Source organism: Dromaius novaehollandiae, chromosome 3 (genome assembly GCF_036370855.1).
Source record: "Dromaius novaehollandiae isolate bDroNov1 chromosome 3, bDroNov1.hap1, whole genome shotgun sequence".
In the NCBI taxonomy this organism is placed as follows: domain Eukaryota; kingdom Metazoa; phylum Chordata; class Aves; order Casuariiformes; family Dromaiidae; genus Dromaius; species Dromaius novaehollandiae.
In genome coordinates this window covers 468020-492800 of record NC_088100.1, presented here as the reverse complement: position 1 = coordinate 492800, position 24781 = coordinate 468020, and the positions used below count along the sequence as shown (strand labels likewise).

The following is a 24781-nucleotide window of genomic DNA, read 5'->3' as shown; positions in this document are numbered from 1 at the left end:
ACGTGGTACCGAGGGCTGGACCGGTACCGAGGGGCAGGGCACGTCTGGCGGCAGGACGCCGAGGACCCGGGAGGCCAAGAGCAGCGGGGGCAGGTGCTGGAGTCGTGATGGGAGCGCGGAGCCCGGCTCCGGGGAACACCGCGGCCAGCCCCGCTTCCTCCCTCGCCCCCCGGAGCAGCGCCAGCGCCAGGCCCGGGATGCATCCGCGCCCCGGCAGCGGGGCTCCCCCTCCGCGAAAGCCGGCAGCGGCTGGCGAGCACGGGGGAGGGCGGCCGGGCCCGGGGGTGAGCAACGCGGGGCAGCGGCAGGAGCCGCGGGGCACCGGGAGCAGCCCGGCGCTGGGCAGAGGCACCCGACACACAGCGCACTGAGCCCAGAGGTCAAATATCTCCCTTTATTTCTTTGGGAAGGGGCCCGCACAGTGCCAGCAGTGCCCTGCAACCTGGGAGCGCTGCCGGGCGCCAGGAGAGCGGCCGCCGGCTCTGCCCAGCCGGCCCTGGGGGGCTCAGCCTGGGGGTCCCGGCCCGGCTCACCCCACGGCGTGCCGGACGCCCAGGGCAGCGTGCTGCGGGGCACCGGCCCCCCACCAGGCCCGAGTGTGACCGCGACACAGGGGGGGAGCTGCCCCCCAGCACCGAGCCTGAACCCCGCGAGAAGGAGCCGGGGGCTGCTGGGGCACCGAGGGCAGAAGAGGGTCTGCAGGGCACCCGGCCCCAGAGCGGCCCCCGCCCGGCCCTGCTCCCCCAGCATGGCTTGGAGGGACACGTCCGCGCCCGGCCCCGCTGCCCCGGGGCGGCTGCCGCAAACAGCTCCCACTGCAGCAGCACCGAGGCAAGGCCCCGGGGAGCCCGGCTCCGGGCGGCTCCGTGGGTGCTTCCTGCTTTTGGGGTCCCCGGGGAGGGGGCAAAGCAGGCCGCTGAGCCTTGCCCCTCCGCCACGAGCGATGCTGCTGCACGGAGGGGCGAGAGGAGAAGGGGGGAGGAAGAGCTGCTTCGTGCCAGCGCGAGCAAGGGCCAACCGGGCCGCAGAGCCCAGCGCAGCCAGGCCGTGCCCAGGCTCCCGCCGGCAGAGCTGCCGGAGCAGAACGGCCTGGGAGGCTGCGTGAGCTCCCGTGCGGCTCCAACCGCGAGGCTGCTGCACACGAGCACCTGGCAGAGCTGCACCTACGGCAGCACAAGGGAAGGCCCGGCTCATGCTCCAAGCAGGACGAGCTCTTGCTGCAGGGAAGGGAGGAGGAGGAGGAAGATGTTGCCCTCGACCTTGGTGCACTGCCCCCGGCAGCCCCAGGGCCGAGCACAGATCCTGCTTCTGCACAGACCCAGCCCCGGGGCGCGGAGGGGCCGGGCGGCTCGGCCTCCAGCTTTGGCTAGCAGCGTTGGCTCACGGGCCGCTTCCGAGCTGGCCAAGCCCCCCCCAAGCAGCCCAGGCCAGCGAGCGCAGGGGGAGCGGGCAGCTCTTGCGGGACCCCCAGGCCGGTGCTCCGGCCGAGCGGCAGTGCTGCTGCGGTGCTCTGCAGCCCTATGCACGCTGCGGGCAGCTGCTCCTGCCCCGTTTCACAGCATTCTGAGAGCTGCAGCTGCAGCCCCTGAGCTAGCAGGGGTGGATCGGTAGCAGGGGAGAGACCTGGGCTAGAGCTCTGCTGTAAACAACTCTGACACTGTAAACACTGCTTCTCAGGGACTGAAGTCACTGCAACTGGCACGTGCCAGGGCAGCAAGTGCTTTGTCGACTGGAGCCTGCTCCTACCAGGAGGTGCCGGAGACACCCAGCCAGAGGCCTGGGCACACCCAGCCCCAGAGGGCTGCAGGGACAGCTCGAGTCGAGGTGCTTCTGACAGTCTCCCTATGATAAATATCTTCAATGAGGAACAGAAAGTACATGCACTGATTAAAAGGAAAATCAGTCTGGTTCATTTACCCAGGGCACTAGCTCCCCACCAGCTGCCTCAGCAACGTGGAGGGAGAAAGGGCAGAGTCTGTGCAAGCCTTGCGCAGGCTGATAAGGGACGTCCGGGTATCCACACCTGATTGATTGATGTGTCAGGGCAGCAGGGCAGACTCGCTTGCAGACAGCAAAGCACACAACAGTAAGCAGATCACTTACCCAATTAAGACCTAGAGACAGGAAAGTGGGACAGGAAAAGCCAAAGCTAATTCACAGGGTGCATAAAACCCAGGCATGTCATCTTCCAGGTAAAAGCCTCCCCTGCGAGCCCTGAGTCCAGCCTGAAATCCCCGCGTGCGTCTCCTTTGTCACCTCTCTACCCCACAGCAGTGCAAGCCGCACTGGAAATGCACAGCTGAGACACTCCTCCATCACTGGAACATCAGCAAGTGGCTTGACCACGTCCCCGCTTCTCCAGAAAGCAGATTAGTGTCCAGAAATCATAGCCAAGGCCCAGTTTTTGACGGCTATGGTTGTGTTTTGCAGATAAATCCAAGAGGAATAGGTAAAGCTTGTCAGATGTTCTCTCATGCAGTCCCACGACACTTCTCCACTGGAAAAGCGAGGAGAACAGGTTACATGCGTGGAATCCACGGGCTGTGGGGAAGGGCAGACAGACAGGCAGGCAGCAGCAGCAGCAGCAAACCCAGCTACAACGCTAGAAGCCCAGGACAGATACGCGAGCTGCCAGGGCGGGCGGCAGCAGGGAAACAGCCCCGGAGGGTGCACAGAGAACACACGTGCCAGCAGCATTTCCGAGGTGCTGGCCCTCCAGCTGGGCTTAACCTAACTTCCATGCAGTATCAGTGCAAGAGCAGGAGGCAACGGTGCTGGAATTGCCCCAGCTCCTCCTCCACGTCCAGCAGCTCCAAGAGCAGTGGCTGCTGCACAGCTCGTCTCCCAGGGCACACGCGGTGCATCTGCGTGCTCAGCACGGAGCCGAACTAGAGCAAGCCCAGCCCCCTGAATGGCAGCACGTTTGCACAGGGCTTCTGCTAAGAGGTGCCAATAAAATAGTTAAGAAAGCTGACAAACAACCAGACCCCTTCTCCTGTATCACCCTGTTTCGCTGAATCTGGCTGTGAACCCCAAGCACTGCAGAAACAGGTCCCAAATCACCTCCGAAACACCCTGCCTAGGAACACCAGCTCTGCCTCCACGGTCTGTGCCACCTCCTGCCCTCTCCCAGGAGGGAGCATGGAGCCAGCACTGCAGCGAGGAGAACATAAGCTCAAAGCCACCATCTTTCTCCCAGCAGTAACGGGAGGGCTGAAGCACAGCTCTCAAAAGCTCACAGATCCCTAAGTTCTCAGTCCCCAGCAGGGCAGAGAAAAAGGGATGAGCACACATGGCATTTTATCAGGGGAAAAGCTCAAAGTATTTATGGAGGGAGCAGGTTCTGCGGCAGAGGCACCAGTCTGTTGCCCACAACGCACACGTGGCTTTCGTCAGGGTACGAGCTCTCTGCGGGACCTTAGGTCAATCACTTCGGCCATGCGGTGCCATGTTCTAACACCTCCTCTGCCAGAGCGCTTGTTCAGAGGAGGGAACCAGCCAGAAACTCCCCCCTTAGCCAGCACAAGGGGGGATCCCACTCCTGCAACAAGGAGCCAACCCCTCTTGCTCCCTCCCCCATCAAGGGTCACGGCTGGGTCTCAAAGAGCATCCCAGAAGGGATCAAAGCAGAACCGAAGTCTGCAGCGCACGGGGCTCAAGAACGGCAGCGATGCTCACTTGCAGGAGTCCACACAGTGCTTCCAGCCCCGCTCCAGCGCTGCGGCTACGTATTCCAGCAACGGCAGCAGGCAGCTCCGTACGAGGAAGAGCAACAGCTCTCTGACACACTCCACGAAGTGCAGCATGGAATCTGGGACCCGGGACTGGAGCTGCAGGGGGGGCAGAGAAAGCGGGTTTAGATTTAACACTAGCTTGTCCTTCAGTAGGTACCTGAGGCACGAGCTTGATTTGGATACAGAATCACAGAACAGCTGAGGCTGGCAGGGACCTCAGATCATCATCTGGTCCAACGCTCTGCTCAAGCGGGGTCACCTAGAGCAGGCTGCCCAGGACCACGTCCACTCAGGTTTGGAATATCTCCAAGGACAGAGTCCACAACCTCCCTGTGCAACCTGTTCCAACATTTTACCACCTTCACACAGAAGAAGGGTTTTCTTGTGCTCAGACAGGATTTCCTGTGCTTTGGTTTGTGCCTGTTGCCTCCCACCTTGTCACTAGGCACCACTGAGAAGAGCCTGGCCCCATCCTCTTCCCACCACGCTAACAGGTTATACACAGTGACAAGATCCCCCTGAGCCTTCTCTTCTCCAGCCTGGACAGTCCCAGCTCTTTCAGCCTTTCCTCCTATAACAGATGTTCCAGCTCTGCAGTCGTCTTTGTGGCCCTTCACGTGGAGCTGCTGGAGCGGGTCCATGTCCGTCTCGTACTAGGGAGACCAGACCTGGGCAAAGCTCTGCAGACACGAATCCCTCCAGATGTGATACACCAGGGAGCGAAGCGCCCCTGCTACCCGTGCACAAAGCGCTCTGCTAAAACGAGCCGCTCCACAAGCGGTCTGGCATCACTTCCCCTTCCCTGCCTCACTGCACAATTCCGTGCTCCCTGGCACTGCCAAGCCCTCCCCACGTCCCCTACTTTGGCCCTGCACAGCTGTCCCACCGGCACACGTCCTCCCGGCCAGTCAGCCCCCGAAAAGCAGAGACAAGTCACCTGCGCTGCTTGCTCTGTGGGCATGCTAAAAATCATCTACCAAACCACCGATTTTCATGAAGCTAATGGATTATCTTTGAGACGTCGCCTCCATTAAAACTTGAAGCGGTCATTGTCCAGCAGCTTGAAGGTGGCTGGGGTAACCACAGTGACGGGGGAAATAAAAGCACCACACAACTGCTACAGACCCTCTTTCTCACCTAGCACCCTGACCAGCACCGGTGAGCTCAGGCCTCGTGTGAGGACAGGAGCAGCTGCAGAGATATTGCCTTCCTCCAAGTACGGGCCTCCCACCCAGCTTCTTGCTCTCCTGCCTGCAGTGTTGCCATCTGGTATGAACCCTGGACATGGGTTCTTGAAAGTCTCCTAAGCCCAACCGGGAAGGGGTCACGCAGGCATTTGTCTCTCTCCGGGCAGCTGGGGACAGCACATTGTTCTTACCCACTCAATGAACCAGGGCAGGTTGTCTTTGATCCAAGACAGCTGAGAGGAACACTTCCCAGAAACATATAGAGCCGTCTCGCTGGTCTTTGCCCAAAGCAGCTTCAGATTTGGTTCCAACACGGTTACCACTTGCGAGTAATAAACAGGCACGTTCCTCTCCAACCACCTGCAACACAGCAAAGGCTGGGGGCAGCGCCAGCTACCCTGACATCAACAGCAGAGCAACAGCAGTACGCGTATACCTTGAAACTGCTGTCACAGGCCAAGAAAACAGGAAAACTCAATAGCTGAGCTGAAAAACACTTCCAGAAACACCTGGGGAACACTTTTCTGGCAAAAAGGACTCCCTACAGAAATCACCGTGTACTGCATTAACAGCTTTTGACATGTTCAGACATACATGTCTGCCTAACTACAAGTGCCACTGACCTGTATCCTTCAAGGGAGTAGTGGGAGACTTTATGCCAGGCTTGCTGCGAGACAGACAGGATGCCAGAAGAACGAAGTATGCGAGCAGAGGAGGAGGCTGGAAGAGAAAAGAGCAATTCCCCAAATAAACCTCTGCCTTCAAAAGCTGCTGCATCCACAGCCAGGCCTTGGGGCTCTTCACAGCATATCAGTCCCCGAAAGGCTTCTCTCCATGGGATGCACAGCCCGGGTTTTTTGGGGAGATATCTCAGAACGTGCTCAGAGTGAGACAAGGTGGTGCAGAAACTCCAATGCACGCAGGAAATCTGGGTTATGGCAGCCCCAGGGAAAACATTCAGACAGCAAAAGGCAGAGTCTTGGAGGAATCCTGTTGACGCAACTTGCTGTCAGCTTCTCACCCAACATGACTTACATACCCCTCCCTCCAAAACACATGCAATTCAAATACGGATCTACAGAGGCACATTGCTTAAGAGGAAGTCAGCGGCACAAAGACTCAGGGTGAAGGTAAGGGTGTGGAGGGACATCTCTCACAGTCAGTCATGTATACTCAGAAAAACAGTGAAATTCCTGTCTTCCAAGGACACTTTATCACATTCCCTTTCTTGCAAAGCCACAAGAAAAGCAGCGTACGCCTTACCCTGGAAAGACCCTTGCGTCCGGATATCGTGCATTAGGAAGCCAGCTGCAAAGACCAGGATTACAAGCAGCAGCCGAGACCAGGGGAAGCCACGGCCCTTCATCTTGAGCAGCAGGTTCTTGGGGAACAAAAGTAACAGATCCTGTCACACACAACAGCTTCTGAGCTGCCTCCCCAGGGGCCCAGGGAGGCTGCAGCAGCAATGGAAGTCCTCTGAAAGATCAAGTCATTGTTCACAGATGGAAGGACTGATCTTAGGCTCCTCCACTTTGCAGTTTTGGCCCTGCATTTTTCTCTTCTTCCACCTCCTGTCCCATTTTGTATTCCCTTCTCCCCTCTTTAAACCTGAACACAGTGCCGGCCCCTCCTCCCTCCACTCTGTATAGCCACACAACCCTTCTCACAGCACGCTGCCTTACTTGCAGGTGCTTTCACCACCCCAGGCTCTGCAGTGAAAGCCAGCATCATCTGCTGAGCAGCTGGGAGAATGGGCCAGAGCCAGCACCATCTGTCCCAGGCGTGTCCTGCAGACAGACTCTGGAACCGCTACTGTACGGCCCCACACTCGGGAACAGAGCAACCCTGGTACGGACTAGCAAGAGGGGAGAGACCAGCTGTAACCCCCAGCACAGAGCAGAAATCCAAACGATGGCTGATACCAGGCACCACCCAGCCCTGCCCCGGGCTTCTCCCACGCAGCAGTTACCTTGCAAGCGGCGTCACAGGCTGCTACATCCTGGTCGCAGTTTGGCCCTCTTGCAGCAAGCTCCTCGTTAGTCACTTTGAATGAACGAACTGTTTCCTGCAGAGACTGTCGCACCTTGTGGAAATCGGGAATCTCATCACAGACAAAGCAGCACGGTACCAGGAACCCAGTACCAGCACGACCACAGGCCCACACAGCCCAGTTACCGGCAGGACTTGCAGGAGCTCAGCATGGCGGCTAGTCACCCTGTGACACGCCTGCAAATATGCCTCCCCCAGGCCACCCAAAGACGCACTCCCCCCTTATCACACTTATCCCCACCGCTGCCTGCTCTGGGCAGTCAGGTACGTGCACGCACATGCATCAAGCGGCGCACAGACAAGCCAACTTCGCATGCTCTGCCTCCTCCCGAGCACCAAGCTCTTGGCCAGGACACAGCAAAGCAGCACAAGGGCTGGCCCAGCTCGCTCACGCCGCAAGCAGCAGCCAGGCACAACCTGCCATTCCCTTCCTCCGGCAATTGTCCCCGTCCACCCCCACGCTTCAGTCCAGCGGAGACCCTTGTAACGGCAAACAGTGAAAAATCCACCCTGGGCACGTGCTGTGCCCTTTAATTACAAGTTTGTTTCTTGCAAACCTGAGAAGCAGCATGACTTGACCTGGGCTGGTGGCACTCCACACAGGAGGGAAGGACACGGGAAAGCCGGGCAACACTGGCCACAGGGGAGCAGAGGAAGAGCATGGAATGGGGCAGAATTACCCAGGACTTTGGAGGATGGATCAGGTCGTGCAGATACTTTCAGAGTGCCTCAAGAGCTGCAGATCAGGCTGATCCAACAAAATAATGCTCCAGAGCAAGAGTAATACTGGTATTCCTCTGTAAACAGCTGAACCGAGACCAGCGTTACTTCCCCCAGTCATGACACCACCAAAGGAAGCAAGGCCTAGCGGGAAACTGAATCTAGAATATCCAAATCCCAGCACAGCACTTTCTGGGGAAAAATTGTTACTCAATAAGCAAGTAAAAGCTCTACAAACGGCCGCTTGTGTTGTCCATTTCCAGGATGGGACAAAGCGCTGCCTCTCAAGCCAGCACATCCTGGTAGATGCACGTCCTGAGTGAGGGCACCCAGCTGACCTGCCCGCATGCTGGAGCAACTACGGGCTGGGCACAGACAAATCCCATGTGGGTGCTGCTTGCAAAAGGGTCTCCAGGAGCCACACGTACTTCATTTCCCTGCCTGACATCATTCCTCCTTCTCGCAGTTCACTCCTACCTTCTTGCTGCCGCTGTCCCAGGACTCCAGCAGATGGTTCAGAAGCAGACTGTGGGGGAAAAGAAAATAAAGGGCTCAGTCAGCATCTCCGAGGCAATTTAACACACTCCCACACACTCTGAAAGGGTGCAAGTGGCCAGCGGGAGACCAGCCTTGGGTCAGAAATCCAGCAGGGTAGGCAGGCACTGCTTCTGCTCCAAGCATCCCTCCTTCAGTGTCCCCCACTTCACCCCTATGAGAGGGGCAGCAATGAGGCTTTTCCATGTTGCTGGCCCCTATCGTAGGCCAAATTCTCAATACTTAAAAGTCTAGTTACCACTTGCCTAGTGCAGAAAGCCAGCAACCTTCCAGGGAAGTCAGCCTGCAAGGAGCAGGGCGGTTCTGAAGCAGGCCAGTGGCCGCACTGGCCATACCGTGCAGCCTGCTTTCTGCTCTCAGAGCAGGGCACTGTATGAAATGCATTCGAGCAGCACCGCAGTCCAGTTCTGGGGCAGTGCGGAAAGGAGCTGAGAAGATGATCGGACAGTTATCCTCTGCTGCCTCCAGCACGCAGGCCCAGCGAGCCGGACAAGAGGTAGTTTCTGATTAGGATCACCTCGGTCTTCACCGGCTTCCCGAGCTCACACTGGCATCAGGCAGACAGAGCAGGTGCAAGCTGTGCCTCCTTGCACACAAGAAAGCAGCACGCCCAGCAGCCACGGGCCAAACTCAGACAAGAGAAAGCGGCTGCCTATCTAATTAACAGGCTCGTGCTGAACCTGCTCAGGACAACGGCAAACGGGATGCACATACCTACCTGGACTGAGAGAGGTGCTTGGTGTACAGCTGCCTCCAGACGCTGAAGCTCAAAGCGTCCACGCTCAGGCACTGGCTCATGGAGTTCAGAAGCTGCAAAGGAGAGCACAGTGTGCATGGCTTTCTAGCAGATCACCCACGGTCCTCTCCCTCCAGGGCTCATGTCAATTCAGTTTGGCTCACAGGATGTGACCTGCCCAGGGCTGTAGGCCGGCATATTAAAACACCCCCCAAACCTGCCAGTTTGGGGTCTCCTCCCAGCCAGATCTTAGGGTACCAAACACTCACAGGTCTGACATTTCCAGACCCTGGGTCTCCACATCACCTCTGAAAACCTCCCTGCCTGGCTCAACAGGGACAGCAGGCCCCACCGTGGAGTCTCGGATCAAGACTCAGCTTGCTCCAACATTGGTAACTGCATAGGAGACACGGGCCGTCCATCTCAGCCATCTGAGGTGCAGCAAACCGTCCTCTGTGCTCAGCTGCTTCCAGTCCACTTCTCCCTGCCCCGAGCGCCTGTTCAGAGCTGCTGTGGCACTCACGCACCCAGAGCCACCATCGCAGCAGGTCACCCAAAGCACAGACCCCTGGCCTGCATCCTCCTTTGTCACAGGTGCCTCAAGCTTGAAAGCACATGCATCGGCCTGCGTCCTTTCAACGAGGCCTTTTTCTAGCCACTCTTCCCTTGGCAGCTGCAGGACAGCCAAACCCAACCTATCTTTCCTTAACGCCTCAGAGGCGAGTTGGGGTGCAGCTCCACGAGACGGGATGAGCCGATCTAACGTCCACCGCTGCCAGAACAAGAGGGTCCTACTCTCCTCCCTTACCAAGGCTCGCGCTTGCTATCTTGCGCTTGTTACGGCACATCTGCTCGACTCATCTGCCCGTTCAGCCTCCTAAGGCAAGAGAGCTAAGCCTGCAAGAGAGGTGGTCAGTCCTCTGCTGTGCCGGGGAGTCGAGACAGTTCACAGCACAGTCCCACGAAAGCCAGAGCTGATGCAGCAGAGACAGAGGGACCCCGAGGAACCATGTCATCCTCCCCTCGTGGCCCTTCAAGGGCGGGCACAGCCCGGAGCCCAGCACAGAGACGCTCACAGATACGGAGGGTCTCCGCAGGGCCGGCCCTGCTGTATCGGAGGAGGCAGCTGTATGCCCTGTGGCCTGTCCTCACCTCTTTCTTCATGTCAGGAGGACAGCTTGGCGTGGCTCGGGAAAGGAAGGACGGGAAGTAGGTGTGCAGCGTTGCCTCCGGCTTAGCGCCAAACGCCAGTACCTTCAGCCGAGGATAGAGCTGCCGTAACTGCTCCTGCAGGCTGAGCAGATAACGCGTTAAGGCCACCGAAACTGCAGGCAGCAATTGCTTGGGAGGGGACAGGAATGCGAGGCAGAGCTCCTGAAAGGCAAAGCAGGCTGCCAGACGGCCTCAGAGCGGGCTGCGCTGGAACTGAGCGTCAGGACCTCTCCCCCGAGCCAGGCTGCTTCCAGGCTCCCCACGCCCTGATCCCCTCCGCTTCCATCAGGAATTGCATGGGCAGATCCCACACAAATGGAGAAATCCCAGACAGTTTTACTGCAGAGCTCTCAACCAGCTCAGCATCCCGGGGGCAGCAGAGGAGCTGCCCTTTTAGAGGGCAACATGCAGCAGGAATCCCCTCTTGCAGAAGCGCCTGCTTTCCCGCTGCACTAGGCCCACGGCAAACAGGACCAGCCCTGCTTTAGCAAGGCACGCTGGCTGCCCCCCGACTCCATCCCTGCCGCAGTCCTGCCAGCAGTCAAATTTATGTCTAGTGTTACTAGAAAGGCCTGAAATTCATAACACTGTAGTCATAATTGAATCTTCCAAGTGCAGAATTTCACATAGCTCTGCACACGTGAAGAGAAGGCCAGAAGGCATCGAGAAAAGTGTAAATTTTTTGTTTTCTACATACACCTCCCATCCTGTTTCTGCTTCTAGTTTACCAACAGCTCCAAGAACACAAAGCACTTGCTGACCAATTCAGGCCTAGCAAGGGCACCTCATCTGAGAGCTCTCTCATGATGCAGACACAAGCCTTCCAGCTCCTCCTTTTCCAGTCCCTTTGGACTTTCCTCCATCATTGTTTCGTCCTGTCTCACCCCTTGTTCTGCACACTCTTGGTCTCAAAACCTGTTGGAAGCTCCTCCAGCCCCTGCTCTGATAGAGCTTCTACGCCTTCCCTGACCTGGGGAATCCCGCTGCTGCTGCTGGCCCGGCAGAGAAGTGCCGTGTTTTCCTTGACAAATACAACCGTACTAGCCACAGAAAGAACATACTCGGCCCTAATCATCTCAGATGCCAGCTGCAAGCAGGGGTGAGCAGCTCTTGGGAGCTCTTTAGCAGGATTAGATTAAGCTGCTACAGAGGCTGCCTTTGCTCTCACAGTGCAGGTCTGAGGCACATTATTGGCCCTATGAAAAGTGTCCTGTCACCGTCTCAGCTGAGCCAAGAGTCAAACAAATTAAGATACTAATGTTCTCTCCACCCTTTACAGGTCTTGAGACAACTTTTCACATGGCCCAAAAAGCGTTCCTGCCAGCCATGCTTGCTTTTCCTCATAGCCCCTTTCTTAACTTGCTTTAAACACAGGCTAAACAGGAGATGCATGTTTCAGCACCAAGCCTGAGTGCAGCACGGGCATACCTGGGCGACAACGAGTTGTTGGGCATGAAGGCAAAGTCCAAGAGGGGGAAAAAGTCCTTGGGTCCAATCATACCAAACCCTTTGGTCAGATTTGGGTGCATCCTGCAAAACAGAAACGATTCCTGTGACCTGTGCCCGCCGTGCTGCTGGGCAGAGAGTTAAAAGCGCTCCTGAGCAAGGGGTCTACAACGCTGAAAACCGTTTCCCTTCCAGGGCCGGCACCTGCCCTCAGAAAGCAAGATTCTCCCACAAGTCAAAACAGTTTCGATTCAACTGGAAATACTGCTCAGATAAACACAGGTGGTTTCTAGCTACCAAAATTATCTTCATTTGCTGCTATTTAAAGATATTTTGCATAAAATCAGCATGCACTTTGTTCCCTGGGCTGCAGAGCCGATACCCTTTCCCACGAGCAGCACAGCTGCGGTAGGACTAACATTTCAGACTCCACACCTCTCTGTCTTGGTTTCGCTGCGACAAGAGGCGGCTGGCTGTCCTGTATTTCAGGACACACTCGCTGTGACAGAAAACCAAGTCCCTTGCTAGCTTTGCAAAGGGCCTGACGCGAAGCATGGGGTGTGGGAGACCATGCTTACAAATGGGGCAGTGACAGTACCACAAATCCACAACTACAGGTGCTTAGGCCACAACCCAGAGGATAACCGAGAGGAGGAAAGGGGCTACCCGGATCAGACGGCAGCTATTCCGAGAGCATTTCCGCTCCACTTTTCCGGGGCCTGCAGAGCTCAGGTAGCACCTCCGCCTTCTCGTTTGTACCTTGGGCTTTCTGCTTCCCCCTTTAACAAGCGGGGCACGTGCTCCCACCACGGGCTCACAGGCAGAACGCACAGGATCGCGCCCTTCCTTTCTAGTGACAAGAGGGGAGGTGCTCATACTCGGTTTTAACATTAGACACACAGGTTTTAGGTACGCTAATTTTTTTTTCCCGTGAGACTACAGATAACTAGAAGTCTGACAGGCCTATGACAGAGCTGGCAGATAAATGAAGCTTGATCAAAGAGAAGAAAAACCTGTTTAACTGATAGAAAACTAATTAAATAAAGGCTCCCCCCCAACATTAGAAGGCTCTGTTAAGTTTGGTTCAATAAGCTTCCATCAAATCCTCTGATAAAACCAAATACAATATTTTTAGTTCCCAAACAGGGGGAAAAAAATTCATATAAAGTCTCTAGGGCTTCCCAGCTCTTCAGAAGATACCCCACATCTCCGCTTCTGCAGTATCTGCTACATCACCGCACCTGAACTCCTCCCATAACAGCGCACTGTTTCTGGACCAGTTACCTGTGCCGCATGACACTCGGCTTCCTTTGATCCTGGATGCTGGAGCTGCTGCTGTAACGTCCAGCTCCTCTACGCAGTCCTGGAGGCCGCAGCACCAGCCACGGCGGAAGGCTCAACCGTGCAAAGACTGACAGAACCTGCTTTCCCCAACCCACAGTCAAACACTACCTTGAATCTTACTCACAAGGGAAAATCCAGCTATCCGAGCGCAGCCGACGTTCTGCCAGCACCTCACCCCGCGGCGGGAAGCCTCGGTGCCCCGGTTCAGTCTAACAGTGCCAGGCCGGCATGGAAACGCCTTGCCCTTGGAGCCCCGTCCGGCACCAGCCTTCTCTCCGGGAGACACCACTTGCCTTCCAAACCACCGGAGCGGATCTCTCCCAGACTAGCTGGGGACACACTTGCACCCAGGAGAAGCCTGTTTCTTCAGTGCAGCACGACAGAACACACGGCTGCACCTCAGCCGCTCTGGCCACACGCACACGGGTTAGCAGAGCCCAGCGACCGGAACGGCACGTATTTCATATCCGCACCACTGCGCCAGCGGCTTGCTAGGAATGTGGGGCTAGACCCAGTGTGTACCCAGCAGAGCAGGTCACAGTGGCATGGATCCTTTACCCAGGGACCTGGCCAAGGATACAGCAAGCCCCTGCACCCGTAGAGCTGAACTCAGTGCTTCCATGGCCACTTGACACTGAGTGCAGCATCACAGCACTTCTGTCCTGCACTCCCAGCTACTGCAGAGCCGAGCACGGCTGCTCTGAACTTCAAGCAGATGGACAACCCTCACAGCCGTGTGACTCTCTCAGGAAGGTCACAGGAGACAGCTTAGGATGGATTCTGCTCCTAATGTACTGCGAGGTCTTGGCCTTCTCATTTTAGGAAAGGCATGAGCAGCAGCAGAGAGAAAACCTCTGCAAAAAACCAACGTTTCTGCAGAAACATTTGAGAGTCACCAGCAAAGTCAAGATATTAGATGCTGTCAGTAGGCACTACTGATGCTGCTTGGACACCCAGCACAACAGGGAACTGAAAAATTTAAGATATAAGCTAACCTTTATTGCAAGCCTATGCATTGCAGATCTTCCAGTGCTGAGCCCCCAAAACCTTCTGAGGGTACACACACCAGCTTGCTCACACTCTTCCGCATGCTCGCTCAAGCTTTTTCCACAAGCGGAATGCAGACACAAAAAACACCAGCAACCTGGGCAGGCTTTACTCTTAACAAAGATGCTCTGATAGCACTGAACTGTAACTCACATCAGCAGTCGGTCCAGGTAGGCAACAGCATACGGGGAGAGAGACTTGATCCCGAGCACCGGGAGCATAACGCCGAGCCACACTGCAGAAGAGAGGAAGCTGTCAGACAGCACTGGGAGGATGGGGATCTTCTATGGTACCTTTATGTACTAGGCAGCAGCAAGAGCTCCATTTCATAAACATGAACGCTCCTCAGGTCCTCAAGCAGTGACTGAAACGTAGAGGAACACTCAACTGCCAAAACTGCATGTATACTTAAACCCAGACCAAAACCCCTACTCTAATTCTCCCCACTCAAAACATCTGGTAGGTAACCAGACACAAAGATCCTTCAGAAATGGTTACAGCACAGCTGAGCAACCTCAGACTCTTTCAGAGGAACAGCAGTGCAAACAGGCTCCGTATCTTGGCCAGGTCAGATAGCTGTTGCTGAGATTTAGCAATTCATTACTGTCCCAGTAAGGTAAAGATGTTGTCCAGAGACTAGATACAATAATGTTAGTTTTTGTCTTTGCAGAAGATCCATCAGTGCTTAGCAGATCTGAACTTACTCTTTCTGTAAACAACATACTTCTTGCTACATCTCAGACTGCCATGAAACTAAGCCATTTCACACAGCTATACGATGTCACCATTCTAAGTGTTGAGTTTTAAACACCTAAAAAAGCACTTCAACACAAATCATTCTCCCTTCTGCAATGGTAACTAATATTTAACATAAATGGCTAAGAGCTGAAGGTAAAAACAAGGGCAGTTATAATGACTACAGAATGAGAGCCACTAGTGTCACACGCAGTATCTTCTACTGCTATGCCAAGAAGCAAGCTTCCTAGATCCCAGCCCTCATCTCAAATGCTAGGGACACCAGTTAATTTGTTCTCAAATACGCATCTAACAAGTTCAGCATGCCTTCACAGCCAAAGTTACATATGACAGTTCCAAAGACAACTTAGTTCTGAATTGTCACCTGAGGGTTGTCTGTACCCATCTCCTCTAGGATCTCTGCCGTCCATATCTGGCTTGAGTACTTTCAACAGTAGGATGACGTGGCTTTAGGCAGATCAAACACTCGAGCAATAAAATCAGAAGAAGTCAAGGTGCACACAAGTACGACTGGGACCTGCCCCTGCTACCTCCAACGGTTGTTGTTTTCAAGCACAGGGAAGCAAATGGGAAACGGCTTCTTCCGAGCACAACTCCCAGCCCATCAGCTCTGAAGCTCTCACCTTTCAGGCCTTCGGTGAGGTCCGTGAATCCAGCTTGTCCCAGAGCCCACAGGATGGTAAGGCATTTCGTTGGCCTATTCTGGTGGGACCGCAACACCTCCAAGTACTGCGATGAAAATCGGAAGTTAATTCAAAAGAACTTCACTTTGCCTCGTCCCATTGTTTCAGCCAACAAGAGAGCCCGCGTTGTGCGTCACCTCTGTGGCAGCTCAAGGGGCCGCCACCACCACAGGACTAAAGTGGCTCTAGGAAGCTTTTAGCGTCAGCCAGGCCTTGCAGGGCGCAGCCTCCCAGAGCCCAGGGAGCCTCATAGAGGTGGAGCTCTCCACAGACCCCTGCTTTGTGCGCTCCGTCACTGCTAAGGACGGACACCTTAACAACCAGGAAAGCCCCCACAACCATGACCAGAAGTTGTGTTAGCTCAAGGCACGCTGAATTGAAAACTGCAAGTCTGGAGAAGCGGAGTTTCTGACACCAAGTGGTGGTGGGTAACGGTCACGTTGCATTCAACACATGCTCAGCTGCTTGCTTTGAAGGAGGGTGACACCAAGAACTTCCACTCGTGTCCCATCACTGCCACAGAGCTATCTGCCAGGCTTCCCTCCCTGCTCCCTGAGAACGGCTAGTGCTCGGAGTGCGCGTGATGTGGAGAGGGAGCACAAGCTCTGAACGTGATCTTCAAAGGGTGGACACAGTGGGACGACAGCATTCACAGTGGCTTCAACATATCTGGGGAGGAGGGGAGACACCGGCTCCTTTTGTATGGGCTACAAGCACATTAAAAGCATGAAATGCTTGTATGTAGGACAAGCTTGTAAGACAAGCACCTTTAATTAACTGAAACTGATTGTTCTTAGCCTGGCTGAGACATGCGTGGCCATTCTGAATGCTCAGCAGGATCTTCAGGGAGGAAAGAGGAGGAACACTGCTGGGTTTTACCATAGCATCCAAAGCAGTCTACTGTCAAACTGGGTGAAAGCATACGCATTCAGCTCACCTTGCCCAAGTTCATCGTTGCAATTTTAGGCCGGTCCAGCAGCACTGCCTGAATGCAGATCCTGTAACCGTGCAAAGACTCCCCTAAAACACAGCACAAAAGGGATATTCTCAAGCCCCGGCAGTTCATGGACACGTTTTCAAACATCTCCCTTCCCTTTGGATGACCTCCTTTGCCTACAAATCTGCCCTGCTCATTAGCTAGCAAACTCCAGACCCAAGTCTCGCCAAAGAGGTTTGGGTTCTGCTCCCTCCATTTTTCTCCCTGTTCCTGCTCTCCGTTCTCCCTCCAACCAGCCTCCAACCCAGGACATCACCCCTGCAGGGCTCCCACCCCACAGAAACAGGAAGGGCCCCACGGTCCCTTGGAAATACCACCAGCAGCTTCCTGAAGAAAAATCCCCTGGCCCAGCTCCTCTCCATAGAGGCTGCTAGTCAGCAGGTAAGCACGGTCCAGCCACAAGTCTAGGAACTTTCTGGGGTTGACCTCACCCTTGTTTGCCTTCAAAAGAACAAGGGTTAAGAGGACAGCAGTGGATCCCAGGCTCCTCTCAACAACCCCCTCCTGCTTCGCTGTGCGCAGGGGACGGCTGGGCAGTACAGCTCGGCCTTGGAAGGGGCTTGCTGCCACCCGAAGGGTCCGTCCTGCTCTCCAGCACGCAGACCTGCTGCTTGTATTACCCTGCTCTGGAACAGCTCCAACTCTTACGCCAGATTAGCCAGCAGAATCAGCCTACCGTGCAGTCGGACACGAGAACCAACGCAAGGAGAGCAGAAGCGTGCGGTTGCAGGGCAAGGCTGCAGCAGCGGTGACGTTAGATCAGCGTGGCCGCAGCCTTAACCGAACCCTGAGGTCCTGTGCTTCGCAGACTGAACCCTGGAGCAACCGCAGATGAAAGCAAAGGATCTTTTGGAATTAAACCCAAATGCAAGTCCCAAAGCAAAGCAGTACCTTGACTATTCGCTAAAACATTATTTTGTGCTATTCTTATCCTTCAGTTTTCATCAATCAGTTCCTCTTTGTGACAGAAGCAAATTGCACCCAGGGCCACAGATCTGCAATACACAGCACCCCGCAACAAGGAGGATCCAAAGAGCTTCTACTTGCTTTCCAGCAGCTGGGCCTCGCCTGGCTCTGCACCACAACACACCTCCTCACGACCGCACACACAACTGTTCGGGGAGCCACGCTGTGAACTGAACCGGGAATCCGACCCAGACTGAAAAATGCTTTTGCCACCCACAAGCAGCCTGTTTAGCACGACAGAAGGCAGGATTCAACAGCCAGACGGAGGCACTCCTGAAACAAGCACTGCACCAAACGCTTTATCGTGGAAACGTGGCCTTGGGAGTCATCGGCAGAGCTGGATTTTAGAAACCAAGTCAGGAGCAACCCAAGCATTTAGCGCACGAGGCAGCACAGTGACAGTTTGTGAGGACAGGCAGTAGCTGGACGCTACTGTTAAAGCAACCAGGAACTAACCGCTGAACAGTGGTGGTACTGAACACCACGTTTAGGCTTGGTATTTAACACTCCACCAAAATAAACAAGCCATCACTCTCATTCAGACACTGCTTCTGGCTGCCTGAACAGCCGGGAAACACGGCCAGGTGTGCGAGTATTCTGTTTGCAAAGAGGGCAAGAAATATCTTCCCCCCTTCCAGCACGAAAGCTCACATTGGGAATCCTCGGTTCACAGGAAAGGCAGCTACTACAGCACAGCAACGAATCAGTGTTTATCAGGTTTCATAGGGCCAAAAGATCCCATTTAAAAGCAGCAGCAAAGCACATGCCGCAAAGCAACAGCCTTCAGAAAGGCATTTTCCACCACGTAGTCTTCACTCTGCAACTCTCTCCCTGACAGAGCCATACAGGGCTCCCATCTCACATCCAGCCATGGCCTACTCTGGTTCTTTTGGGCCTGAGCTCTCGGTCTGAAACCCAGCAGTGTGAGAAGCAATGTTTTTCATCACACTGATAAGCCTCTTGGGCAGGAACAACTCCTGCACAGAACGCAAGATGTACAGAACAAGTTCCTCATTTCACCTTCTACACAGGAATTTGGAAGAGCTTGTAAAACCGACGTCAAACTACAAGTAGTAAAAAATTCTTATGGCCACACAAGTCTTCCTCAACACCAGACTCCCAGATAAAATAACCTCTTGCACTAGCAGGGTCTAACATGCATGGTCTAACGCCCTTACACTTACGTTGGCTATGCTCTTACCTGGAGTTTTGTCCAACTCCTGTAGCATCGTATAAATACAGTGATCGAAGAAGAGCTCCAGCACGCTGGAAGATCTTCCCAGCAGGGATTTGATGATATTCTTCAGCTCTTTGTTCACGAGGCAGTAAGGATAATCTGAAGCCAATACAATAGTATGAAGGAATTTAATGAGCACCAGTTGATGAAACTGTCAGCTGCAGCTACAATGCTTGGGTGTGAGACAGTCCACAGAGGTGCACTTGGCTTTCATACACCACACGACCAACAAGCAACTTCCCTGAGTTTTTCTGTATTAGGCATGTTTAATTTGGCGATGATTGTATTTTGTTAAATGTTCATACCATTGGATGTACATAGGATTTGAAAAATGTTATGCTGAAAACATACCCACTGTCATCTCAGTAACAAGTGCTCTCAAAAGGACCGACAGACAAGGCATAAAAGGAAGATCTAGCAAGGGTATCTCTTGAAGATGAACGTGGATACTTGCGAAGAGCTTCCTGAATTTCACAATACAAGTCAGAGGTTCTCATGGAGAAGGCATGACTATGGAAAGACTCTGACTTACCAGCTCTACACACTGCAAGACACCTCTGTTGGTCTTTGCAAACAGAGAAAACTCAAATTACAGTGACATTGCTAAATAACCAAATTTTATTTTTAAGTAAGTTTGTAGAGTAAAGAACACAGTAGGTGTGCTCTACTCTCAAGTTACCTAAACACCTACTAAAGATGGCTTTGTGAGGAAAAAAAAAAAAAGTCTATAAAAAGAAGCAGAGAAAACTCCCAACATCTCAATTTGCAGGGAACATGCACAAACTGTGGGACAGGCTGGACCCGATTTGCCTCCGACGCAGACAGAAGACTTCTCTCACATTCCAGTTACTGTTTTGGTCCTGTCAACCCTGATGCTTCTGAAAACTGTCTCTTAAGCAAGCTGTCCTTTAACCTTTAATCTTGAAAAACCCGCACAAGGTAAATCTTGCAACAAGTGAGCCAAAATGATTCATGCAGCACTTGACTCCTTCAACTCTTCCCTCTAGGACCAACATCTGCTTGGGAGGCACAAAGGAACTAGAGCAGGAACGGGGCTGCTTCTCCTCCGGGTGCTGCGTCCTGAGCCACCTCCCAGCTCCTGGCTTTTCCTTTGAGCTGGCTACCACGTGCCCACGCGGGCCGGCTTGCTTTTAAGCCCCAGACTGAGCCGTCTCTTCTGCACAGAAGTAGCAGCTCCGTGTGCACCACAACCTCTATCACTTCTACTGCAGGCACGAGAGCACTCATTTGAAGCTAAGTTACAGGCGCACTTTTGCCAAAACAGACGCAGTTCACGCATCTTTACAAAGTACGAGGCCACCTCAAAACCGACAGCAGTGTCTGCGCACTACTGCTTAGCACAAGATGCCTAAAACACAGCTGCAGCTCCTCGGCTTTTTCTCAAAGCTTCGCGGCACCCTCACGTTCTGGCTGGCAGAACGGCATGCTTCTCACCGAGTCAGGGACAGCAGGAAGATAAGGTTCCCGGGGAGCTCGAGCACTTCTCCCCCACGCTGCTTGCGCTTCCTGGAATTTATTATAGCACCGCGCACAAGTTGGACACAGTAATTCATGAGAGTTTGCCGTATTTCCCCCCCACCCCCCCGACCATTTAGGTGTCACAAGCCCGACGGCCCAGCACGTTAAACGCCACTGACCGTGAGCGTGCTGACTGAGCATGGGATCGCTCTTGGGAGCCTGCAGCTTATAGTTGAGGCAGCCGGCCAGGTCTTTAACCCAGACAGATGGGTTCTCGGGAAACATGCTCTGGCTTTTATCCAGCTCCTTCTGAAGATCTGCCAGATCAAGCTGTAAAAGATATACAAACACTACATTATGCAAATTCAAACCGAGGTGCTCAAAATTGATCAAAAAGCATGAGAAGAAAACCAAAATGAACTTCAGCTCATAAAGAGCCACCGGGTAAAGACACAGACATCCCAGACTTTCATTCCGACAACCCTGCCCTTCCCATGCAGAAAACACCAACTCCCTAGCGCCGCACCTTTCAGCACCCCCTCCCTAATCCACCACATATTAACACAAACAGTGGCAGTTGTACTGAAACAGTATTTAATTCTGTACTCGAAACAGTTTCCTCCAGATTACTACAGACTGCTACTGAGGAACAAGGAAAAAAAAAAGGATGTAGAAAGTTGCATTTACCCAGGACCAAAGAGGCAGTTGCAGAAAGCCCCCCAAAACAACAGAAAAAATTAAAAGGAAGTTCGATCTTGCACTTGCATAGACAGCAAAAAATACGCTCTTCTCATTCCTCAGATCTGCTCCCCAGATGCATCAAAGCCAGATCAAGCAATTTTCATTGTTTTCCATTCCACTTTCCTGCTGGCACTGCCCAATCGACTGGAGGAGCCAGGCAGACTCTGCTGTTCCTCGTTTCTGTGTGCCATGCACTGAACCTCACCTACAGATCGACCGGTTCAGTGCAAAGCTGCGCGAGTGGCCCGGGAACGCAAGCGGGGTCCCCGAGGGCACACTCCAGGCAGCGGACGGCACAGGGCTGTGGTTCAGCGCTGACCTGCCCACCGGCACACCCAGCTGTACACCCGGTTTGTATCAGCGCTTTGGGGCAGCTTTGCGCCAGAGTCCTAAAAGGAGAAAATAGCCAGTAATGGCAAGGGCCGCTTAATTAACAACCCACGATCAGCAAACTATGAATATGTACAGCATTTTCACATCCTGTCGCCTTTCCTCTTCTGTGTTATTGGTCATGAAATATGCTTATCATACTACTTTTAAAGTCAAATTACCTGCAAGCTTGCAGGGCCAGATACCATATCTTAACTTCAAGGAGTTTAGAAGACACAATAAGACTTAAATGGCTTCTCAAAGTTTTGCACAGAGCCTGAGATTTCTTTTCTGTAAGTAGTATTTAACAGTCTTAGCATGTATTAAATTTGAGTTGGGTATCCTTCTGCTATCTTTTTATTTAAGCAAATAATCTGAAAGCAGGAACAAAAAACTGAATAGCTGCTACTACGTCAAAAAAAAAAAAAAAGATGAAACCATCAGAGAAGCTGATATAGCAAAAGTCGCACAATAGCATTTGTCACTGCCGAGCTGTGCAAAGCCAAGCCATAGGGCAGGAACGCTTTCCAGCTCCAGGCCACTCTCACTGAAGAATGTTTTCCGTGACACGTACAGAAATAACACACGTTCATTTCTCACTGATTTGCTTCTATACGCTATAACTGCGCCTGTCCAATTGCGTCAACACAACGAAAGCTGGCGTGAGAGCAAACATCTACCCTTTCAGCGGGGAAGGGGATCAGAGACATGTCAGGACACAAGTCACGAGCAAGACACAAGCACTTGGGTTAAAGCGAAGGAACTGAACGGCAGAGCTGGACAGACAGCTGCTGCCGGAGATCCTTGCTAGGCACGGCTTTCCCTGGAAGGCACGTTAACCTAAGGGGGCTGACTTGGGATTTGTTTTTAAAACCGATCTGTGCTCAGATATCACGAAAACAGAGGAGGTAGGAGGACAAACGAGTTCTACAGATTCATTTAAAATGCAGAGAACACGAGCTGCAGAAATTTCTTCCAGAGGAACTCAGCAAGCAAGGCAGGGAGAACATTTGCACCAGCGACGCTTTCTCAGGATTCCTCCCAGGCAGCAGACAGAGAGGAGATGAAGAAAGAAACCAGAAATTCCCTCCCAGCCATCTACTGCTGTACGGTTTCCTGCCTAAAGTAAAAGTATAACCTAAAGCACAAGATAGAAAAATCTCTCAGAGCAGCCACGTATGGTTTGCCAGAGTACTAAGTAGCATCTGTTCTGCTCCCGCGGCAAATAAGCCCACTTTGGGTTTTAACCAGTTAGAGCTAAGAAGTATTTTTCCCTGGGGGAAGGCTGGGCACACTTTAATCAACCTAGCGAGCTCCCAGACACAGAGAGGCTACGGCGTGGGAGTTTTCTTTCTCCTCCTGAGGCACGATAAACTTTTGTATTAAGACTGAGGAGAAACAGGGCACCGCGTCCTTCATGCCACTCCTTTCAACTGGAATTAATAACGATTTCTGAGACTCTTATCCGCAAAGCGGCACAGAACACAGGTTTCCAAAACGCCAGCCTGGCTCGGTGAGGGCTACGAAATAAAGACATCTGAAACTGCAGCTCTGCCCCGCTAACGCGGTTCAGGAGCGGTCTGGGCACCCCCGAGCCCGTGCCGCGGTGAGAAGGGGATGGGTTACGGAGGAGCAGCCTGCAGACGGGGCGCGGCGTGCCGGCAGCCTGGGCACACTCACTGCTTTCAGCGCTTCCTCCAGCGTGCGGAATCTGCCTTGCTTGAGCCCGGCGTCGCTAGCCGACGACTTCTTCGCGCTCTTCCCCGCGTTATGCTTCCTGTGCTGCTGCTCAGGTGCAGAAGCGGGAGGGACCTGCTCTTTGTTCTGCTTCTTCATTGTTTTCTCAAACCCCAGCTCAAAGAGAGTGTCTGAGGTAGCAATTGGAGCTAAAAACAAGGGAAAACAGAAGAAAGTGACCCAGAGGCTCTACAGTCAGCGTTTCAACTTGCACCAAACAACAGTACATGAAGAAAATACTTGCGCGTAACGAAAGTCCGACGATAAGCGCTGAACAAGCCCCTGCCAAACTTGTGCAAGGAGCAACTGCACGAGTGAGTTACAACACCGCGCGCAGCTTTCGGGACAGTTGGTTTTCATGTCAAATGTGGCAATTTCAAACCCCGCTGCTACAAGGGGTCGCTCTGACCGAAACCGTCCCGACCAGGGAATGTCACAAGGGAGCCGAGCCGCGGGGCACCGCCGCGGGGTGACGCAGGGCCAGGAGAGCGCTGCGAAGACCGTGGGGCTGGGGAGGCGCCCAGCGCCCACCCAGGGGGCTCATCCTGCGTCAGCCCCCACCGCAGCCCCACGGGGGACCCTGCCAGCCCCACGCAGACCCTCCCCGGAGCTGCCCCTCGTGTCCCCCTGCGGGGGGGGACCCAGGATACCCCCACGGACCCTTCCCTGAGCCGCTGCCTCCCCCCACGGACCCGGCCAGCCACCAAGGAGCCTCCCCGGAGCCGCCCCCCACGTGTGAACGCACCAGCCCCGCGTGGACCCTCTCGGAGCTGCCGCCTCCCCCCGCACGAGACCCCCCGACCCGAGGCAGATCCCCCCCAGAGTCGCCGCCTCCCCCCACGCGAAACCCCCCGGCCCCACTCAGCCCCCCCCCCGAGCCACCCCCCACGCAGGACCCCCACGGCCCCACGCAGATCCCCCCGCAGCTGCCCTCTTCCCCACGCGGGACCCCCCGGCCCCACGCAGCCCCTCCCCAGCGCTGCCCCCTCGACCCCCCCCCAAGCGGGGAACTCACCCCAGCCCCACGGAGCCCTCCCGGCGCCGCCGCCGCCTCCCCCCACGCGAGACCCCGCCGCACTCACCGGCCAGAGGCAGCGCGCGGCCGGCGTTGGCCTCGCCCAGAGCGCGGCGGCTGCCGGGGCCGCCCGCGGGCCGCCGGCCCTTCCGCACCACCTCCCAGCGGCCGCCGCCGGCCGAGGCCGGGCCCGCCGCCGCCATGGGGACGCGCAGCGCGGCCGCACCAGCAGCAGCCGGAACCGGAGCCGGAGCGGAGCGCGGCGCCGCGCGGCAGAACGCCCCAACGCGCAGGCGCACGCCGCCGACGCCGATTGGCCGAGCCCGCGCGCACGGCCCCGCGCGGCGTGTGCCACGTCTCGGCCCCGCCTCCCCGGGCCACGTGACTTGGAGGGGCGGGGCCTCGTGCGCCCCGCCCCCTCCAGGCCACCGTCCCCGCCCGCCCCCGGGGCCAGGCCGCACGGGGGCGCAGCGGGGCTGCGCGGAGAGAGGGGCAGGGCGGCGGGCCGCGCTGGGAGCGGGCGCAGGGAGGCTGGGCAGTCGGGGGAGGGCTCGCTCCCGCCGGGGGCTTCCGCTCCCAACCCGCGGGAGGACAGAGCGCTTCCCCGGAGCGGCTGGGTCGTGCAACGCCCGCAGGGCCAAGCGGCAGCAGGGCTCCGCTGTGCTGAGGAACTGCGGCGCGGCCAGGCCCCGAGGTGCACGGGCAGCCCGGGATCTGCCCCGGGCCTCGCGCTGACGAGCTGCGGCCTCCTGCGAGAAGGCTGCGTGCTGC

The 24781-nt window shown here is 55.1% G+C and overlaps 1 protein-coding gene across 2 annotated transcripts; it reads right to left on the bottom strand.

Moving 5' to 3' along the window:
• Nucleotides 1-1887: 1887 nt before the first annotated feature.
• Nucleotides 1888-24385, bottom strand: TMEM214 (transmembrane protein 214). Of its 2 annotated transcripts, XM_064508142.1 has the most exons (17): nucleotides 24078-24384; nucleotides 22939-23144; nucleotides 20328-20478; nucleotides 18634-18768; nucleotides 16407-16489; nucleotides 15410-15515; nucleotides 14184-14265; nucleotides 11622-11723; nucleotides 10134-10275; nucleotides 8964-9055; nucleotides 8168-8216; nucleotides 6891-7004; nucleotides 6185-6302; nucleotides 5545-5641; nucleotides 5113-5281; nucleotides 3679-3830; nucleotides 1888-2497 (listed from the first exon to the last, which is right to left on the bottom strand). In XM_064508142.1, exons 1-17 carry the CDS (start codon nucleotides 24211-24213, stop codon nucleotides 2371-2373), a joined length of 2061 nt encoding a protein of 686 aa, XP_064364212.1. In that variant the 5' UTR covers nucleotides 24214-24384; the 3' UTR covers nucleotides 1888-2370. The 2 variants fall into 2 exon arrangements, with proteins under 2 accessions (XP_064364212.1, XP_064364213.1); XM_064508143.1 differs by lacking the exon at nucleotides 11622-11723 and having other exon boundaries at nucleotides 24078-24385.
• Between the last annotated feature and the right edge of the window lie 396 nt (nucleotides 24386-24781).

Excerpts from the sequence above, each read along its gene's own strand:
- TMEM214 (XM_064508142.1), bottom strand. The coding sequence starts at position 24,213 with ATGGCGGCGGCGGGCCCGGCCTCGGCCGGCGGCGGCCGCTGGGAGGTG. Across the intron at positions 16,490-18,633 it reads GGAGTTGGACAAAACTCCAG|GGGAGTCTTTGCACGGTTAC; the intron begins GTAAGAGCATAG and ends GCTGTGTTTTAG. Across the intron at positions 3,831-5,112 it reads TGCCCTGGTTCATTGAGTGG|CTCCAGTCCCGGGTCCCAGA; the intron begins GTAAGAACAATG and ends CCCCCCCTGCAG.